Source organism: Stegodyphus dumicola, chromosome 10, assembly GCF_044657685.1.
Source record: "Stegodyphus dumicola isolate Sdum_Otavi_A_Nest chromosome 10, ASM4465768v1".
Taxonomy (NCBI): domain Eukaryota; kingdom Metazoa; phylum Arthropoda; class Arachnida; order Araneae; family Eresidae; genus Stegodyphus; species Stegodyphus dumicola.
In genome coordinates this window covers 83,367,451-83,383,326 of record NC_140777.1, presented here as the reverse complement: position 1 = coordinate 83,383,326, position 15,876 = coordinate 83,367,451, and the positions used below count along the sequence as shown (strand labels likewise).

General features: G+C 31.9%; 2 protein-coding genes across 2 annotated transcripts in view; one reads left to right on the top strand and one right to left on the bottom strand.

Moving 5' to 3' along the window:
* LOC118181785 (uncharacterized) overlaps positions 1–3,865 on the bottom strand; it is a 99,094-nt gene extending 95,229 nt beyond the window's left edge. Inside the window, exon 1 of the mRNA XM_085825134.1 lies at positions 3,550–3,865. Within this exon, the coding sequence (XP_085681260.1) occupies positions 3,550–3,865 (316 nt within the window). The remainder of the gene's footprint in view (positions 1–3,549) is intronic.
* Positions 1–15,876, top strand: part of LOC146995008 (uncharacterized) — a 216,132-nt gene that overhangs the window by 143,919 nt on the left and 56,337 nt on the right. The window lies entirely within an intron of this gene.

Genomic DNA, 15,876 nt, shown 5'->3' with positions numbered 1-15,876 from the left:
GTGTATTTAATTACCGCAAAGCACACTAGGGCTATCTGCCTAAGAGGAGGGATGCCTTTCGTGGAGGACTTTCTAAGGGAAACTGGCTCGTATACACGTTACACATGGGGAAAACCACGAAAAAACCCATGCAGCCAGCCCGTTCGCGGGATTCGAACCTCGGACCGAACTACCAGTGTTCAGCGACTTTACCGCTCGGCCGCTGGTGGGCTCTATAATCCTATTGTGATATGTCGGATGAAACTCATTTATTTGATGAGGAGGTTGATGATCCATCTTCCCCAGGCCCCTCGAAGCAGCCTCAAGTTTTACATGGAATTCTAAACATATTGTTGCATGGAACAAGAAGCCGCACAAAACAAGTTTTGTGTTCAAAACCTGCAAAGTTGGTTTGTGCTTCCATCAAAAAGGTGCGACATGCTATGAACAATTTCACAAAGCTAAGAAATCCAAAAATTTGTAAATATCTTTGTACGAGTATATAGGACTTATGTATATACATATATTTATCTCATTTATCCATATTTATTGAAGAATGTTGTATATACCCAGAAAACCATGTATACAGCCATAATACCGTGTTTTTTCATTACCATAAAACGCTTCTACGTAACTAATTTCCATGCTTCACTGCAATGCTCATTTAGTTGCACTTTTAAAATCTCTGGCGGCGCAGTAACAGCCACAGAATTAAAACGGTAAGTGTAATTTATACAAAATTTTACCTGTATACTCCATTAGGCCTAGATAGACTGCATACAACTTTTTTTGTTGAAATTCCGACTTTAAAGTATAGTGCAACACAAAGGGATAAGTAAATTTAAGTGCTTGAAATCAGCGATAAGCCGTTACTTAGTTCACTAAGTTCCTGGACATTTTATCATAGACAAAATAGTGAGGAAAATTACATGTTAAAAACAAATAACAGCAAAATTCACATTGATATGCTAAATAAACATTCTGAAGCAGTGATTACAAATTTAATAGAATGTTTTACTCAAAACGGAACCATTAAATATAACAATATTTTTTATTTTGTTGTTTTTCTTTACAGTTAATTCTTAAAATATTTGGAATAATATTAATAATAAACATGAAAAAAAATTACTTAAGTTAATAAATTCGTTCAAAAATATGGCCGCGAGTTTCACAATATCACACTGAAATTTGTAGCTTTAACTCATAAAGAATACTGAATATTTGCAGTTTTATTCTACAGGCATCAAGCGAAAACGTAGGCTTTTATTTTTATTAAATCTTTGCTCCAATAATCGAAACGTTTCTTATAAAGTTCACGATTCTAATTTAAGGAACTTTGTAACTGGAAATGCATAGTAATCAATATTGAAAAAGTGAAACATGCAGCTATGTTTCCCGAAGTATACTTTATTAATTTGACATTTATTTTACCGTGAAGGAAAATTTATATACTAATAACGTTTAAATGAATTATTCTAAAACAGCTGCTTTCATTTCTAACGAAAACTCTTTAATCGCCATTAACTATAAGCTGATCATTAATTCTCCAGTGCAAACTATACATTTTAGAAAGTTTCCTCGGTTAAATGAAAGCTGATAGTTAGGAAACTAAAAATGTTTAAACACTAACACACGAAACTCCTCAGAATGTTAAGTGTTGAAAGCATTTATGACGCTCAGAATTCAAGTTTTATTAATTGTTGCTTTATAAATGCAGAAATATTCGTAATTTATTGTAATCTGCAGATGTGATAAATAGAATTTTAAATTTATTGATTCAGTTTACATATTTTGTTGAAGTAGAGGAAACAACGTATTTTACAATAAAAATAAATCATATCCGAATATTGTATGCACACAACTGCTGAATCATAATTTTCAAAATAATAATAATAAAAGAAGTCGCAGAATTTGGTTTTTATTCAATGTACTCTGTGTGTGTGTGTGTGTGTGTGGTATTGCAAATAACCCAGAAATCTAAAAACTATAGGGCCCTTTTTTACTTTCTTGTACGAAGTAAAAAGGAAATATTGTAATCCCGAAAAGGTTCAGGCAGCATATTTAAACGAAAATATCCATTTTGACCGCTTTCGAATGCAATTTAACGATGTTTCTGCGTGATATCTGTACGTAAGGACAGAATAAAAGGCTCTTTTCCTCCAAAAAATTATAGAACTGCTTTAAAATGAATTCTGAAGAAAATGTTTCGTGGCGTCTGTACGAACGTATGTACGTACGCATCTCGCATAACTCAAAAACGATCAGCCTCAGAACGTTGAAATTTTGTACATAGGACTACTATAGCATGTAGATGTGCACCTCGTATTTTGGTTGCAATCGGCCGCGCCAAATGTATATAAATATATTTATATTGTAATGTATTCTGCAGTAATTTACAAAACAGACAATCTTCTTAGTAGAACATAAATTTTATTTCTAGTTCTCGGTGGTAGACAAATTTTATACAATTCTTAAGTGGCAAAATTTTAACACTACTCCTAGCTGGCAAAATCTTCAGAATCCTAATCCTCTTTAACAATATCTCTCGTTGCTGAGTAACGGTTTGATATAAATATGGCGTTGCCACTTCAACAATAATTATATTTATTTATTAAATAACAAGATATTACAACCTCTCCCCCCTCCAGATAAACTTTAATTTATATTTTTATAAATTAAAGTTTACAGTTTTTAAAACAATAATATCAGCACAACACAGAATTAAAGTATAAGCATTTAAAGGAGAATTAAACAAGAAATAACATAATAACATACACTGAAGAAGAGAGGAAGGAACAAAATATTTTTTTATCTATATAGAGAAACAAATTATTTAATCAGGCCAGGGAGTACGACTTAATGCGTCTACATTTTTATGATTTTTACCACTTCGATAAACGATCGTGTAATTGTAGGGTTATAGTACTAGTGCCCATCTCATAAGTCGTGGATTTAGACTCACATTATTTTTGAGCCAAACTAAGGGATTAAGATCGGTCATGATGAGGAATTTAGTATGCCCGTCTAAATAACATTGAAGTTTCTTTACAGCAAATATTATGGCGGCGCATTCCTTTTCTGTGGTAGAGTACTTTTTTTCAGTTTCTGTAAACTTCTTACTGAGGTATAATATTGGATGTTCATTGTCTCGTTCACCTTTTTGAGCTACAATGACACCCATACCAGAGTCTGAAACATCAGTTTGCCAAATGAAGTCCTTATTGAAATCAGGTGAGTGTGAGAGAGGCTTTTGTGGCAGTTTTTCTTCTTCAACAACTTGCTCTTGTCTGTTTAGTTTCTTTAAAAACTTCTCTTTGACTTGCATCTCAACTCCAGAACTTGGAAATTCATCTGGAACTTTTAATTGAGAATCGTTTAATTTTGTCAGTTCTTTCTTGTAAGATAGTTTTTGCTCTTTGCGAGATGAATCTTTGTTCTTATCTGCTACTTGCATTCTCATTGAATGTGGCAACTTTGAGTATCCTTCATCATGTTTATGCCTCTTTGCTAAGTTTTCTGACGTGTGCGTAGATTCTGAACGTATTTTTAATTTCTTAGCTTTAGAAGCACCTTCATGAGTTCTTTTATCAGAAGTTCTTTGATCTGCTGTTAACAAACTGTCAAACACATCTTTGCTTTTTGGAGAAGAAGGAACTGGGGAACTTGTAGAGGAGTAATCACACATACTATCTACAGAAGATGAATCAGCAGGTAAATAAGGCGAGTCAACTTCCATATAAATAACTTCAGTTTTCTCATGAAGAGATGAACGCTTAAACTGTTTGTCAGATTTCTCTGAAGCATTGACAGAGGCTTGACTCTTAGGAGGGTGCGTATTGACCAAATTATTCTGAGTTTTAGCACTATTATTTGTTTGGTTCTGCATCAAAGTTGTGTAGTTCTGCATTTGATCCCTATATTTTTCAGGAATAACAATTAATTCCCTTTCATTTCCGTTTTTATCCATTTTCCTTTTCACCAACAATCCGTTTTCTTTTACTTTGAAATCATTTGTCTTGCTGGAATTTTCATTTTTAGCTTCCTTAAGTAATGACGTTAGATCTCTGCTTTGATGCTGAGATTCAATTAATTCCTTTGAATTAACATTAATCACTTTCTTAATTTCCTTGTCTTCCTCATCAGCTTGCGGTAAAATATCTTCGTCAGTTTCAATAAACTTCACTTCTTCTAGTTTCTCCATTTCAATTTCTCTGCTTCGGTCATCTTCATGAGATCTTTTTACTTGAGAACGTGTCAAAACCGCATTTATTTTTTCTAAATTTAAGAATGATTTATTTTTGAACAATTGTGCAGTTTTGTTACCCAATACATATCTTCCGGGATCATTTGTAACAACAGCTGCCTTTGTCTTTATATTACCAAGCTCGCAATTAATTTCAACTTCCGCTAACGGTAGACATACTAAATGGTCATTTAAAAGATATTGTACCCAGACATGTTCTCCAGTCATTTTTGCGTTATCTATGTATTTCCGAGAAATAACATCAACAGTGGCTCCTGTGTCTCGAAGAATAGGCATTTCATACCCATTCACTAAACCGTTAATTGTATATGTCTCTAACAAATCATCATTTGAAGATACGCAATTTACCTTTTCATTTGGTTTTAAGCGAGGACACTGAGGCTTAAAATGTTCATATGATCCACACTCGAAACAACGCGGTCGATATCTTTTGTCATATAAATTTTCTTGGTTTTTGTTTTGGAACTGATTGCTTTGCTGATGATCTTTCTTGTATTTTGAATCATCCCATCTATCAGAATGCTTAAAATGAGGCGGATGCTCTATTTTTTTCACAAAATTATCATAACGCAGTTTAAATGATCCTTTGTTAAATTTCTCAGTCTGATTGGTAGAAAATTTCGGTTTTATTGTTTTTCTCACATCTTCAAAATCTTCAATTTTCTTAACCATTTCAGTAGGTGAAATGATGGTTGTCCATTGATCCATAAAATGTTCTTTGAAATCAAGAGAGGTACGCTTTTTTATTTGATCAACCAGCATGAGATCTTTTAGCTGTTCAAAAGTTTTAATGTTTAATCCGTTAAGCCATCCTTCTAAATAATTCTTTAATTCATAGTAGAAATCATACCAAGTACTTTCAGTAGATTTTTGGTGTTTATTAAATAGTTGTCGAAATTTTTCCGCACTTAATTTAAATCGTTGTAACAGTAAAGATTTTACATATTCATACTTTTTCGCTTCCTCTTCTGGTTCTCTAGCAATAAGCTGAACAATGTCAGGAGGCAGTAATGAAATAAGTTGAGTCACTTGATTTTCAGCAGGTATATTCATTATTTTAGCTTGACGCTCAAATAACACCAGGAATAAACTTATTTCATCTTCTTTAGGGTTGAAACGTGGCATGACATCATGAATTCTGATTTTTAAAGGCTGCCCAGGTAACTGCGTAGTTTCTGCCGGCTGTGCTGTGGCAGCCATTGCTTCCAGTTGAAGTTTCTGTAGCTCAAAGGCTCTAATTCGCTCTTCTCTTTCAAGCTCTTCTTTTCTTTCTTCTCTTTCGCGTTGCCTTTCTCTTTCTTCTCTTTCGCGTTCCTTTTCTCTTTCTTCTCTTTCGCGTTCTTTTTCTCTTTCTTCCCTTTCGCGTTCTTCTCTCCTTTCTCTTTCTTCTCTTTCACGTTCTTTTTCTCTTTCTTCTCTTTCGCGTTCATTTTCTCTTTCTTCTCTTTCACGTTCCTTTTCTCTTTCTTTTCTTTCACATTCTTCTTTTCGTTCCCTTTCTTCTCTAATTGCAGCCAGTAGTTCTCGAGTAAACTCCTCATCATAATCGGGACTTTCAGTAATCAGTTTATGCAATTGAGCAATCTTAAATTCAGGTTTCACGGTTAAACCTAACTCTTCTGCTAGTACTTTTAAATCCTGTTTTTTACTCCTAGCTAAGAATGACATGTTGACACAAGTTACTTTTAATAGGCTTCCTTTTGAAATTCAATCTAAAAGCTCGTACTTGTATTAAAAATATATAATTTCTGGCGAGATTTAATTTCTCGAATACGAAATTCACACTAACCAATTGGAGAGAATTATTTAAACAACTTTGCCAGGTTGGCACAAAATAATTTAATACTACGTCGGGTTGACGTTTTAACTCACTATTCACAAGCCTCGTTAGCTATAACTGTATAAACACCTTTGCCAGTAAGGCAATACAATGGAATTTTACCAACGTCAGTTTGACGATTTTACTATCTATCTCCACGCCTGGTTGGCGATAACAAAAACAATTTTTGCCAGTTTGGCAATACAACCTTTAGAATATACAATCTGTAATACGTCGGGATGACGCTACTATCTATCACACGCCTGGATGGCGAGAACTAAGAAAAAAAACTTTTTGCCAATTCTGCAGTATAATCAAATCACACTACGTCAGTTTGACGTTGCTACTTATTTTCCACGCGCCTGCTTGGCAACAAATTCAAAATTCAGCTAGCAGTTCTTTTTTTTTTTTTTTTTTTTTTCTTTTTTTTTTTTATATAAACGCCGGGATGGCTTCCACATATCAATTATCAACATAAAAATTCAATACAAATAGAAGTAAAGCATAAATAATAATTTTAAAATACTTCTTTACCACAAATATCAATTATAAATTTAAGCTGAATATTCTTAGTGTCAGTTATTTTAAACAAAATCTTACACGATATACTATAATTCTGAAACAAAGTATTAAAATTCAATAAAAGCTTTTTTAAGAAAACCAAAACTTAATCTTATCTTCAGAGATCACCAGTATCCTGTTTTTGACAATTTTTTCTCGGACGCAAGTTATAGAAGCACAGAAGATAACCTTAATGATCCGCTTCAAATCTGGATTTAAAACAGCAGACTTCTTACATCCATTTCTCCTTGAAATAAACAAACTCGGAAATTGGTATTAGCAAATTTGTTCTAAAAAATTCAGCAAATTTCTGGGATTAGGAGACTAGCACCATCAAAATTGATAATTGCACTCCTAATTTCCAGTATCTCGGTGGAACCTCCAATTTCTTAAGACTGTAATGTATTCTGCAGTAATTTACAAAACAGACAATCTTCTTAGTAGAACATAAATTTTATTTCTAGTTCTCGGTGGTAGACAAATTTTATACAATTCTTAAGTGGCAAAATTTTAACACTACTCCTAGCTGGCAAAATCTTCAGAATCCTAATCCTCTTTAACAATATCTCTCGTTGCTGAGTAACGGTTTGATATAAATATGGCGTTGCCACTTCAACAATAATTATATTTATTTATTAAATAACAAGATATTACAATATATATATCCACTCTGTTACCCGGCTTAGTAATCACAGTTTCTTTACTCTTATATGTTTGTAAATTGTACAAATTTTTGCTTTAAAAATGATTGAATTATGTTGTTCGTATGAAACGTAGCTTCGCAACAACAAAGATAACGCCTTCATTTATTATTGCGAATTAAATCGTGCTTATTCCTTTCTGGAATTTGTTCGAGGATATAAGTGTTTAAAATTTACTTCGTAATTTTTAATACAGATATTTTGAGTTTTTATGTACTTTTGCCTTGTTGCGAAGTGAGAACTGAATTAATTGAATGAGAAATACTCAATCGTCTGTGAAAAACTGTTTCTGTTTCGTTTGCTTAATTTCTTTTATACATCGTTCTAGATTTATTATAGTATTTGAACAGAACATGTGGCAACGATTAGATAATTCTTTAATTTATATAAATTTTGTGCATTCTGAGTTATAATATGAACGAAATATAATACTGTTAAATGAACTTAGCGCCAGAGTGTCGCTATGGTAAACAAATAGAGTGAATTTTAAAGAATGTATTTATTCTATTGTGGTTTATGCGCTGTCGGCGAAGTAGATTTAATTCAATCCAATAAGTTTACACGAAATGTAAGAAAAAATGCGTATAATTTAATATTGCGTACAAGGAAGTCATGTGAAACATCAGATTTTTTATAAAAATATTTACTGCATAAATTTTTAAATTAATGTAATTATATCCAACAAACATTTGTGACTGCATTTAACATTTAGTGTCGTTGGTTAGTATGACTGACCTATTTTAAAACAATGTCCTAACCTGGAAAAAAGGTTGGCACTGAGGTTTGCAATATGCATGCAGGATGAAGCTTAACTATTATTGTCATAGGTTAGTATTACGAAGATCTGCTATAAAACATCATATTTCCTAGTGTATAATAAAAGCAATCACTGGGCTTCGAAATATTCAGGCAGATAAGAGCTGAAATTATTATCCGTTAAAAAAATTAACGGATAAAGCATCCTTAGATTCGCTTAGATTTTGAATGAAACTCGATGTTCATTTCGAAGGAGATAAGACAAAAATTCTTTTCTTTAGTAGCGTGTGTGTGTGAGTATGGCAAAGCCTCGAGGGCTATCTGCCTAAGAGGAGGGATGCCTTCGTGGAGGACTTTCTAAGGGAAACTGGCTCGTATACACGTTACACATGGGGAAAACCACGAAAACGCCCATGCAGCCAGCCCGTTCGCGGGATTCGAACCTCGGACCGAACTACCAGTGTTCAGCGACTTTACCGCTCGGCCGCTGGTGGGCACTTTCTTCAGTAGCAAAAATGTTTTCCTAGACGTGGAAGGAGCGACAGTAATTTTAGTTATATCAGCTGGCGTAGCAGCGCCATCTCTCGAGGAAAACAGTAGTGAAACAGGAAAAATTTAAGATAGTAGGACTGGATTGGATTTAATGCCGTTAAGTAAATAAGATGCATTTTTGTGAAGTGCTTAAGAAAATCCGGTTCATGAACTGAAAGGGCTTTGCGCATAAGTTGCGTTAAACCAGAATAAAAATTGATCAAATTCCCAGCTATAATTAGCTACTAAATATCTATGTATTTTTCCTCTTAGCACACAGGATTCGTAATCCGTGACGAGAAATTTGATTTCTCTTTTAGTTTGCAAGATCAATTTACACTGATAATTTATACTAATTTCGTAACTAAACCCCCAATATTGATTAAAATACAAATTAGTATAAAGCGTATTGATTTTAAAATCATATTATATATGGAAGGAAATGATAAATAAATTCTGCCACCTATAGAAAGGAAATGGAATAAATAAATATGCTGTCTTAGATGATTTCTGTATTTTGCTACGATTTGAAGAGCGTGGACCCCGTTTTCAACAAAACTGCAGAATCATTAAAATACTGCATTAAACTCATTTTATTTATCTTATTGATTTTTTAGCGGTTGTTGTTTTTATAATTTTATTACCCTCTTATTCGTAGTGCACTGTCTTTTAGTTTGTAGCGTTAACCCATACTGTTTTCCCTCAAACTGTTCTTACTCTGGGCATTTAGGGAAAATCCTGTCATAAGCTACCACTTTTAGCATGATTGGCCAACCAGAGCTCCAGATCTGTGTCTTTCAGATTGTTGTAAGGAGTAGCAGTGTTAAGGATGTACAGATAGTTTTCAGCATTTCTATGATGTAATCGTGTAATACTAGGATATCAAATATGAAATATCCATGTTCACTGATGGATATGTTTGTTACTATTTGAACTGAACATAGATCGCTTTCCTAAAGTGGAAGATTTAATAAACATGCCAGAAACTGAGCATATTAATAAAAAATTCCATTGGATTGAAAAACAAATTCTACAACTTAACCTACGCGGATTTTTAGCTTTCTGTAAGGAAATTTGTCTCTGGGTTACGACTGATAATATTTAGAAAGAGGAATTCTGAAAAAGGAAACTTCTAGTTACTTTTGAGATATTATAATAAATTTTTAAATTTCATTGAGTTTTGAATTGTGCTTTTTTACATACTACAGTTTTAAAAAAACACCCATGTATTTAAACTACATGGCTTTTAAAAATTCATCATTTTGTTCAGTTTATTGGGGAAAAAAAAAACATAAAATTACTCTTACTTGGCTTTAGAACTGCAATAAAAATGCGTTAGACAATTACAAATCTAAAAATTGTTTTTTTATTTTCCTACACGCGCTATTTGCTTTTTGTAATTTAGGGAAAGATTAAAATTTTAACATGAAGAAGTAAAATACATAATAAATAAAACCAGAACATTATTGTAGAAAATGACGTGTGTAAAATTCAACAGTTTTCTTTTCTATGAAACGAGTTACGTCTAAATTACGAGATATAACTGTTTAAAAAATCTGATGTGTATACCACATGACTTCCTTGTACGGAATATTAAATTATACGCTTTTTTTTTTTTTTTTTTTTTTTTTTTTTTTTTTTTTTTTTTGCATTTCATTTAAACTTATTGGATTGGATTAAAAAGGCTTCGCCAACAGCGCATAAACCACAATAGAATAAATGCATTCTTTAAAATTCACTCTAGTATTTGTTTACCATAGCGACACTCTGGCGCTAGATTCACTTAACAGTACTATATTTCATTCATATTATAACTCATAATGCACAAAATTTATATCATTTAAAGAACAGAATTATCTAATCGTTGCCACATGTCCTATTCAAATACTATAATAAAGCTAGAATGATGTATAAAATAAATTAAGCAAACAAAACAAAAAAGAAACAGTTTTTCACAGACGATTGAGTATTTCTCAGTCAATTAATTCAGTTCTCATTTTGCGACAAGGCAAAAATACATAAAAACTCAAAATATCTGTATTAAAAATTACGAATTAAATCTTAAACACTTATTTCCTCGAAAAAATTCCAGAAAGGATTAAGCATGATTTAATTGACAATAATAAATGAAGGCGTTATCTTTGTTGTTGCGAAGCTAAGTTTCTCTAGATTGACAACAAATCACTAGTCTGCTGTTTCAAATGTAAATCAATGGCCGCGATAAAAAAAGGCTTAGTGGCACTTAAAAAACTTTAAAATTGTTGATAATTCTGAAATAATTGCATACAGATTTACTAAAGGCATAAAAACCCTTAACCAGAAGATAAAAATAACATAATTCAATCATTTTTAAAGCAAAAAATGTACAATTTACAAACATATATGAGTAAAGAAACTGAGATCACTGAGCAGGGTAACAGAGTAGATAAATATATAAATATATTTATATACGTTTGGTGCGGCCGATTGCCACCAAAATACGAGGTGCACATCTACATGTTACAGCAGTCCTATATACAAAATTTCAACGTTCTGAGGCTACTCGTTTTTGAGTTATGCGAGATACGTACGTAGAGACGCCCAAAAAATTCTCTTCAAAATTCATTTTAAAGCAGTTTTATAATTTTTTTTGAGGAAACGAGTCTTTTATTCTGTCCTTACGTAGAGATATCACGCAAAAACATCGTTAAATTGCATTCGATAGCGATCAAAATGGATATTTTGTTGAAATATGCTCCCTGTAACTTTTCGCGATTACAATACTTCCTTTTAACTTCGTACAAGGAAGTCAAAAAAGCACCAATATTTTCAGACATTACGTTACTATATTTTTTAAAACTGTTAAGGTTTGTTTCTTAATGTTTTCAAAAGTTCGAATGATGAATGCAAATGGAGCGTTTTTTATGTGTTAATTAAAATCTTCTCTATTAAGTGAATTAATACGAAACATTTTCCTTAAGGAACCATTTTAAAGATTGTATCAGTCTATTATGAAACTAATAAATTCTTAGATAGCTAAACCTATTTAAATTAGAAAAAAGTAACTAGCCTCACAATCTAGCTCGATAATGACAAATTTTGCGATTCCTATATATATATATATCCTGACTATATTATATATATATATATATGTCATAATAAGAGCAAAGGAAAAGACGGAACACTGTAGATGCGTGCTTAGATCCATATTGAAGAAGAATTTTGATTGCGTAGTATTTAAAGAACTTGGCAGTCGAGGCAGTTTTAATTCCATTTTTATTGGCAACTAATATTTGTGGCCACAATGACTTGGCACTCTAGTCGTGCCTTTCCACAGAAGATTTACATTTTTGATATTGTTGGGATAGAAAGTAAGCCAGCGATATTACATCTTAGCACAGTAGAGAGCAAAAGCTGAAGTGCGTAGTTATGAAAGATGGAAGCACGCGAAGAGAAAAGTTTTGGTTTACAATTCGGTGATGGGTCGTCAAGAGGCATCTGGTATTAACGGTTACGTAAGATCGCATGATTAATTTGAATGACGCAATGCAGATAAGTTATTACGATTTTAGAACAGAGAGGAAGAATTAATGTTTATAGTTATATTATAATTCTGATTCATACATTTTTATCTTACATATATATAATATAGTAAGTTTGGATGAAAATAACTAATTTCCATATTGATTATTAAGAGACAGTTTTTTATATATGTACCACATACAAAAGTCTCATTTAATGTATGATGTTTCACTTGAACATTTGTTTTAATTAATAATACTCAATAGTTGTATGCAAATTTAGTTCCATACTTACACCTAATTCCTTGACTACAAGATTATTATTATTGTTTTTTACTTACAGCACGTATCTTAAAGTTAGTAATTTATAGTAATTACGTACGCTGCCCTTATCGATATTGCCTTAAAAAGTTAAAGGATAGTGTAGTTTTTGGAGGGATTCTGTCAAGTAATCTTCTAGTCTCCTTATGAATAAAATACAATACATATATTATTTGCTACAAATAACTAGTAGCTGAAAGTGGGTACTTAATAGCATTATCAGTTCTTAACTAGAAACCATTGTAATGTCTATAAGCACATGCAAAAATACTGACTAAAAGTAACTCAACGAAGAATCATCATTTAAAATCCATTTACATGGGTAGATAAAGGGTTACTGAGGCAAATTCTTTTTAGCATTAATAATTAATTATTAAAACTCCTAAAGTAAATGAGGTAAACTACAAACTGCTCATCCTTTATAGAAATACGATTTTTCATGGTTGCTAAACGATAAATGGAGCCGAAAATAACACCGTAATTTACGATGAATCTTTTCCAGGAACTGAAAAATATAATTGAATAGAGTTTGAATAATTATTTCCTTGATGGTAGCCACAAAATACGGATAATAAAAGAGGAAGTATGGCTCACTGAAGATTTGCAGTTCATTTTATTTGGCATGAAAAATTATTAATAACAAATCAAAGGAAGCGTTTCTTACAGTTAAGCTTGGTTCTGAAGCCAGATTGATTCAGGGTTTTTTAAAATTATTTTCGTGAATATCTGAAAGCGAATATTGTAACTGCCTTTTATTTACTAAATAATATTTTGCGGGGGCGGTATGAAGTAGAACGAATTGTTTTGAGTGAAAAAAAAAAAGACTGACTGCTTAAAGTGTTCATCCTTACACTGCAAATATGTTAAAATCTTTTTCAGATATATATTATTTTAAAAACAATACAAACACTTAAAGCTTCGAATATTATTCATTAGCTCGAAGGATTCGGATATTTGTGAGCAGTTATTACAATAATTGAATAACTTGAGCATTCATAAAGATGACAAAACATTATTTTACTATTGCTGTAACATAATATGCAGCAGGCAGTCGTAATTCGTATAGAAACAAGTAAACATATTAATATAAGTCTTTCCATACATATAAAAATTAGTTCAACAGTGTGGTGTAGAAAGTGTTTCTGTAAAAGATGGCATTTAATCAAATTACAGTTCTTTAGCAAAGGACTGCAAGACTGACAACTAAAGTGGCTACATTATCGAGTATGACATCTACAGTAATTTAAACAAAAAAAAAATCTGATGTGTACACCACATGACTTCCTTGTACGGAATATTAAATGATACACATTTTTTCTTGCATTTCATTTAAACTTATTAGATTGAATTAAATCTACTTCGCCGACAGCGCATAAACCACAGTAGAATAAATACATTCTATAAACTTCACTCTATTTATTTACCGTAGCGACACTCTGACGCTAGATTCACTTAACAGTATTATATTTCATTCATATTATAACTCATAATGCACACAATTTATATCATTTAAAGAATAGAATTATCTAAACGTTGCCACATGTTCTATTTAAATACTATAATAAAGCTAGAATGATGTATAAAAGAAATTAAGCAAACAAAACAAAAAAGAAACAGTTTTTTACAGACGATTGAATATATATTATTTAATTAATTCAGTTCTCACTTCGCGGGAAGGCAAAAATACATGAAAACTCAAAATATCTATATTAAAAATTACGAAGTAAATCTCAAACGCTTATTTCCTCGAAAAAATTCCAGAAAGAATTAAGCCCGATTTAATTGGCAATAATAAATGAATGCGTTATCTTTGTTATTGCGAAGCTAAGTTTCTCTAGATTGGCAACAAATCCACTAGTTTCCTGTTTCAAATGTAAAAATCAATGGCCGCCGTCAGAAAAAAGGCTTAGCGGTACTTAAACAACTTTAAAATTGTTGGTAATTCTAAATATATTGCACACAGATTTACTAAAGGCATAAAAACCTTAACCGGAAGATAAAAACAACATAATTGAATAATTTTTAAAGCAAAAAATGTACAATTTACAAACATATGAGAGTAAAGAAACTGAGATCACTGAGCCGGATAACAGAGTGGATATATATATAAACATATTTATATACGTTTGTTGCGGCCGATTGCTACCAAAATACGAGGTGCTCATCTACATGTTATAACAATCTTATATACAAAATTTCAACGTTCTGAGGCTACGCGTTTTTAAGTTATGGGAGATGCGTACGTATATACGTCCGTGCAGACGACACGAAAAATTCTTTTCAGAATTCATTTTAAAGAAGTTTTATAATGTTTTTGAAGGAAACGAGTCTTTTATTCTGTCCTTACGTACAGATATCACGCAAAAACATCGTTAAATTGCATTCGATAGCGGTCAAAATGGATATTTTCGTTGAAATATGCTGCCTGAAACTTTTTGCGATTACAATACTTCCTTTTTACTTCGTACTAGGAAGTAAAAATAATAGCATTGTTTTTAATAATTGCTTTTAGAATTCTCTTAGAATATATTTGTGTCGCTTTTGCATAATGAAACTCGGCAAATCAGAAAAACAAACGAATACCAAACGATATATATTGACGGTGTCCGCCGATAACTTCGCGGCAAAAACATCGCGAACGAAAACGTCGAGGAGAAAACAACGCAAGGCGAAAACGTCGTGCTACAAAACATCGTGGGAGAAAACATCGCAAAGAGAAAACATCGCAGTTCTAAAACATCGTGGTACAAAACATCGTCGTCGAAAATAAAGCGGTTCAAAAACTTCGCAGTTTAAAAACATCGTCATCGAAAATATCGTGGTAAAAAATAAAGTATCTACAAATCATCGCATGACGATAACTTCGCAGACATGCTTTTTTCAGGTTTTAATTATTGTAAATGGATATTCCCATAATGATTTGTGAGTGCAGTATGTAAAGAAGGATAATTTTTATTTTCACATATTTTATTAACTAATAATTGTTTGCCGAAAAAGTAAGAAGGAAACTTAAGCATAAAAAATTAAATGCAAATTATAGATTATACTTTTCATGAAAAATTACCAGTAAAAACTTTATAAAAATGATTTATTAATGGTCTTTGTTAGTTAACTATGTCGGTTTAAAATTCTATTAAGTGCTATAAGTTGCATTAATTTTCTATGCTTAAGTTTCATTCTTATTTTCTCAGCAAAAATTTATTAGTTAATAAAAAGTATGAAAGTAAAAATTATCCTTCTTTCCATCTTGCGATCACAAATCAATATGAGAATATCCATTTACAGTTATTAAAGCCTGAAAGAAGCATGTCTGCGATGTTATCGTCATGCGATGATTTGTAGATTCTTTATTTTTTACCACGATATTTTCGACGACGATATTTTTAAACTGCGAAGTTTTTGAAGCGCTTTATTTTCGACGACGATGTTTTGTACCACGATGTT